This window comes from Antennarius striatus, chromosome 7 (genome assembly GCF_040054535.1).
Source record: "Antennarius striatus isolate MH-2024 chromosome 7, ASM4005453v1, whole genome shotgun sequence".
NCBI classification, from domain to species: Eukaryota; Metazoa; Chordata; class Actinopteri; order Lophiiformes; family Antennariidae; genus Antennarius; species Antennarius striatus.
This window is the reverse complement of record NC_090782.1, coordinates 3,154,522-3,167,242: the sequence shown is the minus strand read 5'-3', so window position 1 is coordinate 3,167,242 and position 12,721 is coordinate 3,154,522. Positions and strand designations below refer to the sequence as shown.

Genomic DNA, 12,721 nt, shown 5'->3' with positions numbered 1-12,721 from the left:
CATTTGTGAGCAGCAGTATGGTTTCATGCCAAAAAAGAGTACTACAGATGCAGTATTTGCTTTGAGGATGTTGATAGAGAAGTACAGAGAAGGCCAGAGGGAGCTGCATTGTGTTTTTGTAGATCTGGAGAAAGCTGATGACAGGGTGTCCAGAGAGGAACTGTGGTATTGTATGAGGAAGTCTGGAGTGTTAAAAAAGTATGTTAGAGCGGTGCAGGACATGTATGAGGACTGTAAGACAGTGGTGAGGTGTGCTGTAGGTGTGACAGAGGAGTTCAAGGTGGAGGTGGGACTGCATCAGGGATCAGCTCTGAGCCCCTTCTTGTTCGCTATGGTGATGGACAGGCTGACAGACGAGGTCAGACAGGAATCTCCATGGACTATGATGTTTGCAGATGACATTGTGATCTGTAGTGAGAACAGGGAACAGGTGGAGGAGAAGCTAGAGAGGTGGAGGTTTGTCCTGGAAAGGAGAGGAATGAAGGTTAGCCGCAGTAAGACAAAGTACATGTGTGTGAATGAGAGCGACCCAAGTGGAAGAGTGAGGTTACAGGGAGAAGAGATCAAGAAGGTGGAGGATTTGAAGTACTTGTGGTCAACAGTCTAGAGCAATGGAGAATGTGGAAAAGAGGTGAAGAAGCGTGTCCAGGCAGGATGTAACGGGTGGAGGAAAGTGTCAGGTGTGATGTGTGATAGAACAGTTTCAGCTAAAATGAAAGGAAAGGTGTAGAAAACTGTGGTGAGACCAGTGATGTTGTTTGGTCTAGAGACAGTGTCACTGAGGAAAAGACAGGAGACAGAGCTGGAGGTAGCAGAGATGAAGATGCTGAGGTTCTCTCTGGGAGTGACCAGGAAGGATAGGATCAGGAATGAGTACATCAGAGGGACAGCACATGTTAGAGGTTTTGGAGATAAAGTCAGAGAGGCCAGACTGAGATGGTTTGGACATGTCCAGAGGAGAGATAGTGAATATATTGGTAGAAGGATGCTGAGTTTTGAACTGCCAGGCAGGAGGCCTAGAGGAAGACCAAAGAGGAGGTTTATGGATGTAGTGAAAGAGGACATGAAAGTCTGAGAGAAGAGGATGCAGAAGACAGGGTTAGATGGAGGCAATTGATTCACTGTAGCGACCCCTGAAGGGAAAAGCCGGAAGAAAAAGAAGAAGAACTGTATTTATTTTGTAACAATCTTACATGACTCTTTACCCACTAAACGTTTGCTTGAGCTGTTACTGAAGCACTAAACATCAACTTCAACTAAAGTGTAACAAAGGATCATACTATTGATTGTTACAGATTACTGTATGTGACAGAAATATGTTCCCTTGATGGCAAACAGCATACATGTATACCATGATTCTAAATATGTGAGCATCTGAAAACGTGTCTGTATGTGTCTCTGCAGGAGTAAGCGTCATAAGTCAGGCTCTATGGAGGAAGATGCTGACAGCCCTGGGGGAGAATATTACCACTCACCTTCCTCCCCTGCTAGCTCCAGGAACTGGACTGATGATATAGAAGGAGGTATAAAAATCATTTTTTAAACCAGACTCTAATCTATTCTAATCATTAGACTCTAATCAGAGTCTTATGAATATCAGTTTCTAGGCATGAGCTTTGGGTCATGACCGAAAGGACAAGATCCCAGATACAAGCGGCTGAAGTGAGTTTCCTCCGTAGAGTGGCTGGGTGCACCCTTAGACACAGGGTGCAGAGCCCAGTCACCAGGGAGGAGCTCACAGTAGAGCTGCGCCTCCTCCACCTCGAGCGGAGCCAGCTGAGGTTGCTCGGGCATCTGTTCCGGGTGACTCCTGGACGCCTCCCTGGGGAGGCATGTCCTACTGGGAGGAGACCTCGAGGAAGACCTAGGACACGCTTGAGGGACTATGTCTCTCGGCTGGCCTGGGAACGCCTCGGGATCCCCCCAGAGGAGCTGGAGGTGTCTGGGGAGAGGGAAGTATGGGCATCCCTCCTGAGACTGTTGCCCCCGCGACCCGGCCCTGGATAAGCAGTAGATGATGGATGGATGGATGGATGGATGGATGGATGGATGGATGGATGGATGGATGGATGGATGGATGGATGGATGGATTGTGAGTATCAGCAGTTAGAATCGGATGATATAATTTTATGTTAAAACTTTACCTCCATATGGGAATGGAATCTGTTCCAACTGCAGAGAAATAGTCCTGGTGTTTCTCTGTCTAAAGCTGTCTGTGGAGATGTCTAGAGATTCACACATTTTCTACAGACTGTAGAGTATGTTTCACTGCCTTGCCGCCAGCAGCAAAACGAATGTCCTCTGCACACAACACACTTGCAGCATTCATTGAAGCTCCACAACCTCCTCCATCATCAATACTGGACAAGAGCGAAATGAAAACAGCAGCTAGGCTAACTACCATACCATGATGAACACATATGGTCAGGCAGCATAGCAAAGACTCTCCCAAAACTCACCCACTTCAGAGTGATGTATCAAGTAAACTGCAAACGGTTCAGCAGTAAAGAATGAACATAATTAACATGCGTATTCTCTGTTGCTGAGTCTTGACTTTTCTAAAATGTCCTTTCAACATTTTTTTCTCAGTACCTTATTTCCTCCTCTTCGCACACTTGAAACTGACATGCTGGTAAACCTCGGCTTACGTCACTAATCGGTTCCAGAAGATGCAAAATTAAGTCGAAAAACAGCATAAGTTGAATTAACTAAACCGAAGATAACCATTCCCAGTTCTGTACTGTACTTTTTTTATGAATTCAGTTTCAATAATACTTGGGTAGTACGTATCTATTCAAAGCTTAGAAACAATTACATGTTATTTTTTCCTAATCTACAGGAAAAGAGTTGCCGTCTCATACATCGCTGTCTCAATTTCAGCTGCTTCTTCAGCATTGTGGGTCACATCATTGTGGGTTAATAATATCATGTAAATATTTACTGTATCAACATGATATGATTAACTTATCTTATTAACGGATTAATAGTGATTTTACGATTCCAATATTTGTGGCTGACAGACGTAAATAGAGTAAAATGCAAATGTAAACTGGATTTTTGTTTGAAAACCGATGTATAATCTAAAATTACCTAACAACATAAGCCGAGGTTTACCTGTGATAATATTCTTCTAAACCATAACTAAAAAATTGCTGTAGATTTTTTGGAAAACTAAACAAGCAATGGAATAGCTATTAATGGAATAGCTAGTAAAGACACATTTTAACTGTAAATTATTTATGCATTTTAACATATTTTATACTAACATTTTTCTAACAGTAACAAGAACTTGTTATGACAACTTGAAATAACCATATCAAAATTATAACTAGTATTATACGTTGATACACACAGGACCAATTAACCATTTTCCAGGGTTAACTTATCAGAGGCTAAATTCCCACAATCACAGCAACATTTATCTGAAACATCACTGTTTGTGTCTGTGCAAAATCTTTATAAAACTTTATACTTCATTCATTTTGAAAAATAATTTGAGTGCCATAATATAGTTTCTCATTCATCTGCAGTAAACTACACATTAATTTTTTCTCGATATTTGCTTTATGGATACAAAGTATTGGAACATTACTTCTCACAGTAATGTCATCTTTTATCATATTGACAATAAAGTCATTGTTAAAAAACGTCATTTGTAAGTATTATTTATTTCAAGGTATTCATAATAAACTTCACTTCTAACAAACCAGTTTAGATAAAGCCTATGAATTTACATATTTACATATTCTGCACTCCTTTCTGCACTTTACTGTAGTAACCATCTTAGCTTTTGCTCCTAATCGAGGAAATACGCTGTTGCTACTCTGTTGCTGTGTCTGTTTGAAATTTGTCTGACGCTGTAAACACCACTTCTTTTACTTGCATTGGTTACCGCTTGTTTAACTGATAATCATTTGACCATTTAGCTTGATTGTGAAGAGTCACTGGCTGATATTCTGAGTATGATGAACTTGCTTGTAGTAGAGATATTGTGTTTGGGTGGGGGTCCATCCATTCCATCTGCTCGTTTGTCAAACTACCACTTCCCCACAGTTCCCCCACCACACCCCAGAGTCTTAGTACCAGTAGTGCTCAACATCATGTGGACAGCTGGGGATTCAAGATGACACATCATACACGATGGTCGCAAAACTTGAGTTGGAAAAAAAATGCACATAAACTCAGCCACAAAATTCTGTTGATGACAGACTTTGTCTTGCCATGTGTAAAATCATGTCTGAGTGGTGCTGGAAAGCTGTTTTCCTTCAACCAAATAGAATCTGGCAAATCAAAATGTGGGCCACTGATGAAGTTCACTTTTTCCCATTTTGGACACAAAAAGGAAAATGCCTTGCATTGCATCAATCCATCCATTTTCTTATACTTGTAGATGAAAAGATTGTAATTGTCTCGTCTTCAGCCACTTAACTGTCTTGCCAGTGCCGAGTCTGCCTCAGCTGGCTATGGGTGAGAGGCAGGGTGCACTTCTTATGAGATGCCAGCTCATTGCAGGCTCGCATGAAAAACAAACAAACACATAGTCACACCTATGGACAATTTGGTGTAGACCAATTCACTTAGGCTGCATGTTTTTGGATGTGGGAGGAAACCATAGAACCAGGAGAGAACCCACAAAGACACGGGGAGAACATACACAATCTCAGCACAGCAAGGAATTGAACCTGGAACCTTCTTGCTGTGAGGAAAAGTGCAACGGTCTGCATTGCCGTGCCACTGTATTTTAATTAAAGGGGTCCTTTTATGAAAATCATACTTTTTCAGGTCTCTACATATACGTAGTGGTCCTCCCTAACCCGACCAACTCCTAGAATCTGGTAAACAAACACTTCTTGCATCAATAGATATTTGGAGTTTTAGGAATTCATGGCCTGGACTGAATCAAAACGATCGGATTTTGCTAGAATACTGTTTGTGATGTCATTTTCATTTTGTGACATAATTTATGTCACAGACTGTGATTGATGATATTGATCGGTTGACATGCCCAAGGGCATGGCAATCCCAGAAGGGGGAGTTTGTTCAGGCTACGGTAGCAGTGTGTGGTAATGTCCTACCTCAGAGCCACACACTGGCAAGCTGTTGGACTCAGTTGGCATTTGGCTAACTAGTTAGAGGTCCATTTCAGTCTCATGTGTGTGCGTGAGGTGTGCGCTCGTGTGGTTCGTGATCAGGCTATGGTAGCGGTGTGTGGTAGCGGTGTGTGGTAACGATCTGGATCAGAGCTACACGCTGAAAGTTCCTCATAAGCTGTTGAATTCTGCTAGCATTTGGCTAACTGTTTAGCAGTTTGTGTGTGTGTGTGTGTATGTGTGTGTGTGTGTCCGCCCGAGGCTCTCTCCAGAATTACACATAACCAGTTACACACTAATTACTAATTCAGAACAATTGTCTGTTTTTTGGTGAATGAACGCAGCTTTAGCTCTGTGATCCAAGTGATCGAAGAGCTGCGTGTATACACACACACACACACACACACACACACACACACACACACACACACACACACACACGCTCACAAGAATACAAGAGAAAAACTTGGTCTTACCGGTAAAATCCCATGTGTCATTTGTTTGCGTTAGCTTAGCTCCCTTGTTATCCATGAGCTCTCGATGTCCAAAGCAATTTTCAGAAAACTCAGTGTAATTATCTCACCGGCCGATCTGATCATGTTTACACAATGAGCCACGAGTCTTTGTTCAGCAAAGACAGAGGTAGCTCATCCACGCTTAGCGCCAAAAAATCAACCGTTATATCATGAAAAACAACATGAAACAAGAGAAGAGTCAGAGCGAAATACGTAGCTGTGACGTTACTGAAAGTTAAAAAAGTTGCAGAAAATGGCAATTGATCGATCCGTAATTCTGGCGCGTTTTAGTGGCCAAGTAAACAAACGCATGTGAACGCAACTGGGTGGGCAGTGTTGATTGGTCAGCTCAGAGGGGGGAAGGAGATGGGGAAGGCTCAGAGGGGGAGGGGCGAGGAGAGAGGGAGCTGAGAGCTACGCCCCATTACAACAGACCTTCACAAAGCAGAGGAGGATTTATCAATGTTCAATGAAAGATATTGAAGACCACAGATCACTTTCAGGCAAACATTTCAAATACAGTGTAGTTGGACATCTGGAAGCTGAATGACATCAATTAAAAAAAGCATAATATGGGACCTTTATGACTGTTTTTTTTTTTCAAATCCTGCAACCATTTTTTAAAACTGTCTTGAATACAAAAATTTAATTACTGAAAGATATGTGAACCTTTTCTACCTGTCCCAAACTATCATTTCGAACTGCTGTGCAGTTGCTATTTGACTGAACACAAAATAAAACAGATGCTCTTTTTACTGCATGTCTGAATTTGTGTTTTAGGTTTATCTCCTCCAGTGAAGAAGGCAGAACTGGACAGTCCCTCTCACCAGGAAGACTCACCAAGACTGGATTCCTTCACTCAACACCACCGGCCAGTCATAGCTGTTCACAGTGGTCAGTAAAACACAAACGCTACCAGTGTTTTTGTGGTCAGTAAAACACAAACACTGCCAGTCTACAAATACTGTATTTATTGTATATGTAATATTACACACAATTACACCTTTTCCTTTTCTGTTCAGGTCTTTCTCGCAATCCTCACTCCTCCTCAGCTCTTCATTTCCCATCATCTTCCTACTTCCCCCCTGGAGCAATCCGCTATCCTCCTCATCTGACCCAGGACCCCCTGAAAGATCTGGTCTCACTGGCTTGTGACCCAGCCAACCAAACCCCCAGCTCAGTTAGTAAAATTATTGTGTAATGCATTTATGACAGTAACAGAGTTTCACATTCAATCCTGATTTCTAAAAGCATATACTTAAGATACTGTCCTACCTCAAGATATGAGTTTAAACTGTTTTGTTACTAAAGAACTAAAATAATTTTAATCCCTTCCAGCCCTTTAAAAAAAGTCCTAAACCCCCTAAATTATGAAAAAAAAAATCAACCAACAGGCATGCATACTTTACATGTGTATAATTAATTATGTATGTTATGTAAACAATGATAAAGTATAAAAAAAACAAAAAAGTCACAAGAACACATGAGCTACGTCTTTACTCCATGAACGAGAACAGCTGATGTTGAATCCATCCGCCAACACATGGGAAAGAACAACATCCAGTCTCAGCTGGATGTTGCACACTTCCGCTACCTAATGGTGGTGTCCTAAAGTATGGTTCATATCTTGGATCTTGTTTGTCGAACAAAGATGTGGACAGCGTGATTAAATGTATCTCATATGCAATTTCAAATAAGACCAAGATGGCGGCGCGTGGACATCGCGAGGCCCGGCGACTCTTCCAGTTCTGCAATTTTATAACATTTTTCCTGCTCATCTCGGGTCTGTTCGTACGGAACAGCTTCACCTTAACATCCTACACCCGACAGGAACTTTTGGAACTTTCAGACATAGGATTACACCACTCCGACGATTTTATCACCAATGTACGGCTCATTCCTGAGATCTTCAGAACAATGGAGGCTACGCGCTCTACCCGGCCGGGCGGAAGTGCTCGTAGTGGGCGTCGAGATCGTTAGAAAGGCGAGGGAAGCGCGGAGGGATAAGAGCAAAACTGAAACTAACACAGTACCGCCTCTCGCGACCCAGCATTTTCCTTGCCAATGTGCGATCTTTGGTGAATACAATGGACGAGTTACGACTCCGCTTCACCCACATCAAAAGACTTATGGACTGTAATGTCATGATCTTCACAGAATCATGGCTAAACAGCAGAGTACCGGACAGTGCTATCGAGCTAGCCGGTCGTCACTAACTCCGGGCAGACAGAACAGCAGATGACTCTGGTAAGACCAGAGGCAGAGGATTGTGCATCTACATTAACAAATCTTGGTGTACTGTTGAGAGACACTGCTCAGCTAACCTTGAGTTTCTCATGGTTAAATGCAGACCTTTCTATTTGCCATGGGAGTTCACCTCAATAATTGTAACCGCAGCCTACATCCCTCCGGATGTCGATGCTACGGTTGATATGAAAGAACTGTACACAGCCATCAGCAAACAACTGTCTGCTCAGCCGGAGGCTGCTTTTATAGTTGCAGGTGATTTTAATCACTCAAACTTATAGACAGTGCTCCCTAAATTCCACCAGCATGTTTACACCAACATTGCAGGAGCCTACACCGCAACCCGCTTCCCCTATCTGGGACAACCAGACCATTTTTCTTTGTTCCTCATCCCCAAATACTCTGCACTCATCCAGCGTGGGAAGCCAACATTGACAAACGTCAAGGTGTGGCCAGCAGGGACAGACTCTGTACTTCAGGACAGTTCCAACACACAGACTGGAGTATGTTTGCTTCACTGACTTCCTGTGGCTCTCACACAAATATTGACACTTACACCTCTTCTGTGCTGGACTATGTCAACACCACCATTGGCAGTGTGATAACATGGAAACAGATCACCACGTACCCTAATCAGAAGCCATGGATGAACAAGGAGGTGCGGCTCCTTCTGAAAGCTCGCAATGCCGCCTTCAAATCAGGAGACGCACAAGCCTACAGCACATCCAGGGCAAACCTAAGGAGGGGCATCATGAAGGCCAAGCACTGCTACAAGCTTAAGGTGAAGGAACACTTCTCCGACTCAGAACCCAGACGCATGTGGCAAGGCATCCAGACCATAACTGTCTACAAACCCAGCAACTCAATCCCGGCAATTACAGATGTCCCCTTCCTAAATGAGCTGAATCACTTTTACGCTTGTTTCGACTGAGACAACAGGGAGACCCTGACCACGACTAGACCCCCTGCAGACAACCAGCCTTTCTCTCACCTCCACAGATGTACGTGCTGCACTGAGCCATAACAACGCATGGAAGGCTGCTGGCCCAGATGGCATCCCAGGGCGTGTGCTCAGAACATGTGCGGAGGAGCTCACAGGGGTTTTTACGGACATTTTCAACCTGTCCCTTGCCCAAGCAGCTGTACCAGCATGCTTCAAATCCACCTCCATTGTTCCAGTGCCAAAACACTCCAGCCCAGCGTGCCTGAATAACCACCGCCCTGTGGCACTCACACCCATCATCATGAAGTGTTTCGAGCGACTGGTCCTGGCACATCTGAAGAGCTGCCTCCCACCCACTCTGGACCTGTACCAGTTTGCCTACCGCAGCAATAGGTGTACAGAGGATGAAGTCTCCATTGCGCTGCATTCTGTGCTCACACATCTGGACAGTAACAATACATTTGCACAGATGCTGTTTATTAGCTTTAGCTCTGCATCTAACACTGTCATCCCATCCAAGTTAATCATCAAACTTGTTGATCTGGGCATCAATACTCCCCTCTGTTACTGGATAATGGACTTTCTGACAGACCCCAACATGTTAGGTCAGGTCACAACTGCTCAACCACCATCACACTCAACACAGGGGTGCCACAGGGCTATGTGCTGAGCCCATTCCTACTCCCTCTTCCCCCACAACTGCAGACCTGTGCATGGATCCAACTCAATCATCAAATTTGCGGACAAGACAATGGTGATTGGCCTCATCAGTAACAACGATGAGACAGCCAACAGGGAGGAGGTACAACACCTGGATGCCTGGTGTGAAGAAAATAATCTGCTCCTTAACACCAGCAAGACGAAGGAGCTCATCATTGACTACAGCAGGGTGAGAGGAAGCATGCACAACCCCATTCACATCAATGGGATGGCTGTGGAACGTGTCACCAGCTTCAAATTCCTGGGGACCCACAACTCCAAGGAGATCTCCTGGTTCACTAACACCTCTAGCCTGGTCAAAAAGGCTCACCAGTGCGTCTTCTTCCTGAGGACATTGAAGAGACACCACCTGTCTGCAGCCATACTGGTGAACTTCTACCGCTGTGCGATTGAGAGCATCATGACCAGTTGTGTCACTGTCTGGTATGGGAATTGCTCTGTCACAGACCGCAAGATGCTTCAGCGGGTGGTGATAACCACCCAATGCATCACAGGGACTCTACTACCAGCCATTGAGGAAGTCCAGAAGAAACGCTGTGTATGTCGAGCTCGGAGCATCCTCAAAGACTCCTCCCACCCTGCCCACAGACTGTTTGTCCTTCGGCCCTCCGGCAGGCACTTCAGGAACCTCCGGACCAGAACCAGAATGCTGAGGAACAGCTTTTCCCCCAGAGCTGTTTCCCTACTGAACTCTGCCCGCTGACCCCTCCACACATCTCCACACATCTCTCTCCCATCTGTAAAATATGTCCACATTACTTAAACCTGTATGGTATATTCACACCACAACAAATTGTTATCCATCTGTATAATATGTATAGTGTATTTTTTTTCTCATCTGTAAAATATGTCCATAGTACTTCTGTATAGCATGTTCATATCACTCATTTTTTCCATATATCCATATATTATGTCCACTTATACTCACTGCATTACAGCCTCTATATTGATATTTTTCCATGCTGCATTTTAGTGTGTATATTCCGTATTATGTATATTCTTGTATAGTTTGTTCATAGCACCACATAGGTATGTACTGTATATACTGTATATCACACCCGAAAATCTGTATATCCTGTAATTGTACTTTAAACTAATTGCACTTCTGGTTAGATGCCAAACTGCATTTCGTTACATTGTACTTGTACATGTGTAATGACAGTAAAGTTGAATCTAATCTAATCTAATCTAATCTAATATAACTCCTATATCGAGCAGCTCGTGTCTCGAGGTACTACTCTACTTAAGACTATGCAAGTCCATACCATCCTGACACAGTGCCACCTAGGTGTCTGGAGAAACTGTGTGCCATCTACAGAGAAACAAAGAAATGTCAAACAATAAAAAGTTTTTAAACACCACCACCTTCAAATTTACCATATCTGTTTTTCAAAAATATGTTCAACTCATTTTGTAAGTGATGATACATATATTAGTTGTTGATAAAATGCATGTCCCTGCCACAAAAAAAGTCACAAGAACACACGAGCTACGTTTGCATTGTTTGTTTCTTTAAACAATGCAGTTAGATAGATAGATAGATAGATAGATAGATAGATAGATAGATAGATAGATAGATAGATAGATAGATAGATAGATAGATAGATAGATAGATAGATAGATAGATAGATAGATAGATAGATAGATAGATAGATAGATAGATAGATAGATAGAGGGACCCAAGTGGAAGAGTGAGGTTACAGGGAGAACAGATCAAGAAGGTGGAGGATTTTAAGTACTTAGGCTCAACAGTCCAGAGCAATGGAGAGTGTGGAAAAGAGGTGAAGAAGCGTGTACAGGCAGGATGGAATGGATGGAGGAAGGTGTCAGGTGTGATGTGTGATAGAAGAGTTTCAGCTAAAATGAAAGGAAAGGTGTACAAAACTGTGGTGAGACCAGCGATGTTGTTTGGTCTACAGACAGTGTCACTGAAGAAAAGACAGGAGAAAGAGCTGGAGGTAGCAGAGATGAAGATGCTGAGGTTCTCTCTGGGAGTGACCAGGATGGATAGGATCAGGAATGAGTACATCAGAGGGACAGCACATGTTAGAGGTTTTGGAGATAAAGTCAGAGAGGCCAGACTGAGATGGTTTGGACATGTCCAGAGGAGAGATTGTGAATATATTGGTAGAAGGATGCTGAGTTTTGAACTGCCAGGCAGGAGGCCTAGAGAAAGACCAAAGAGGAGGTTTATGGATGTAGTGAAAGAGGACATGAAGGTAGTTGGTGTGAGAAGAGAATGCAGGAAACAGGGTTAGATGGAGGCAATTGATTCGCTGTGGTGACCCCTGAAGGGAAAAGCCAAAAGGAAAAGAAGAAGAGTATGACAAATAATATCACTAATATTTTTTCAGTTTCAACTCTAATTAATGCCTATTCTGGTGTTTTTGCTAGTCTCTTTTTCAGCCTGACAATCTCTCTCTGTATTAAATATACTGTAGAGGGATAATAATGAGTCGGTAGATACTGCCATGTCATGTTTTAGACAATGTGATGTGCAGGTGTTACTCTCTTTGAGTTCCCGTCAAACATTATCATAGCTGACATTTGTAAAATGATTGGAGATTGCACTTCAGGGCTTCTTGCTCTGAAATACATGCAAATACATACACATGCTGTAAAGATCCAAGTGTTGCAGTACTGCAGCACACTAAATGTATTTATATATGTGTGTGTGTGTGTGTGTGTGTGTGTGTGTGTGTGTGTGTGTGTGTGTGTGTGTGTACACACATTATATTTCCAGCTGAATGGCAGCAACCAGATTAAGGCATCCAGTCACTACATCTCCTCTCAGATGTTGGCTCCCCCTGTACCTTCCTTGGCTCCGCCCCCACCCTCCCTCCCCAGGCCAACACTGTCTGCGGAGTTAAAGGTCACAACCACGTCGTCTGACGCGGGAACAAATTCCTCCACATCACCCAGTAAGTAGAATAATAAACACACATGCACTCCAGACAAGTGTGTCAATGTGTGGAAGTTTCCTGTGCCAAGTCTGAGTCCTGTGCCCAAAGAACTTGAGAGTTCCAAAACATTACACATTCTCTAAAAACAAGAACAGATTGTCGAGTCTCTGACAGTCTAGAACAGAACGGACACCATGTACTGTAAAATCCTCCATTGGAGATCCCCAACCTTCTTTGTTAACGGTGGGTTGTAGAAAGACTCCCATGAAGGGCTCACATCCGTCGCCAGACTAAGGTGAATCC

General features: G+C 43.3%; 1 protein-coding gene across 2 annotated transcripts in view; it reads left to right on the top strand.

Annotated features, from left to right (window-relative positions):
* Window positions 1-12,721, top strand: part of LOC137598485 (nuclear factor 1 C-type-like) — a 65,446-nt gene that overhangs the window by 39,469 nt on the left and 13,256 nt on the right. For both annotated transcript variants that reach the window (XM_068318693.1, XM_068318692.1), the window contains 4 exons: window positions 1,405-1,523; window positions 6,386-6,499; window positions 6,628-6,785; window positions 12,259-12,436. In XM_068318693.1, the coding sequence (XP_068174794.1) occupies window positions 1,405-1,523; window positions 6,386-6,499; window positions 6,628-6,785; window positions 12,259-12,436 (569 nt within the window). The remainder of the gene's footprint in view (window positions 1-1,404; window positions 1,524-6,385; window positions 6,500-6,627; window positions 6,786-12,258; window positions 12,437-12,721) is intronic.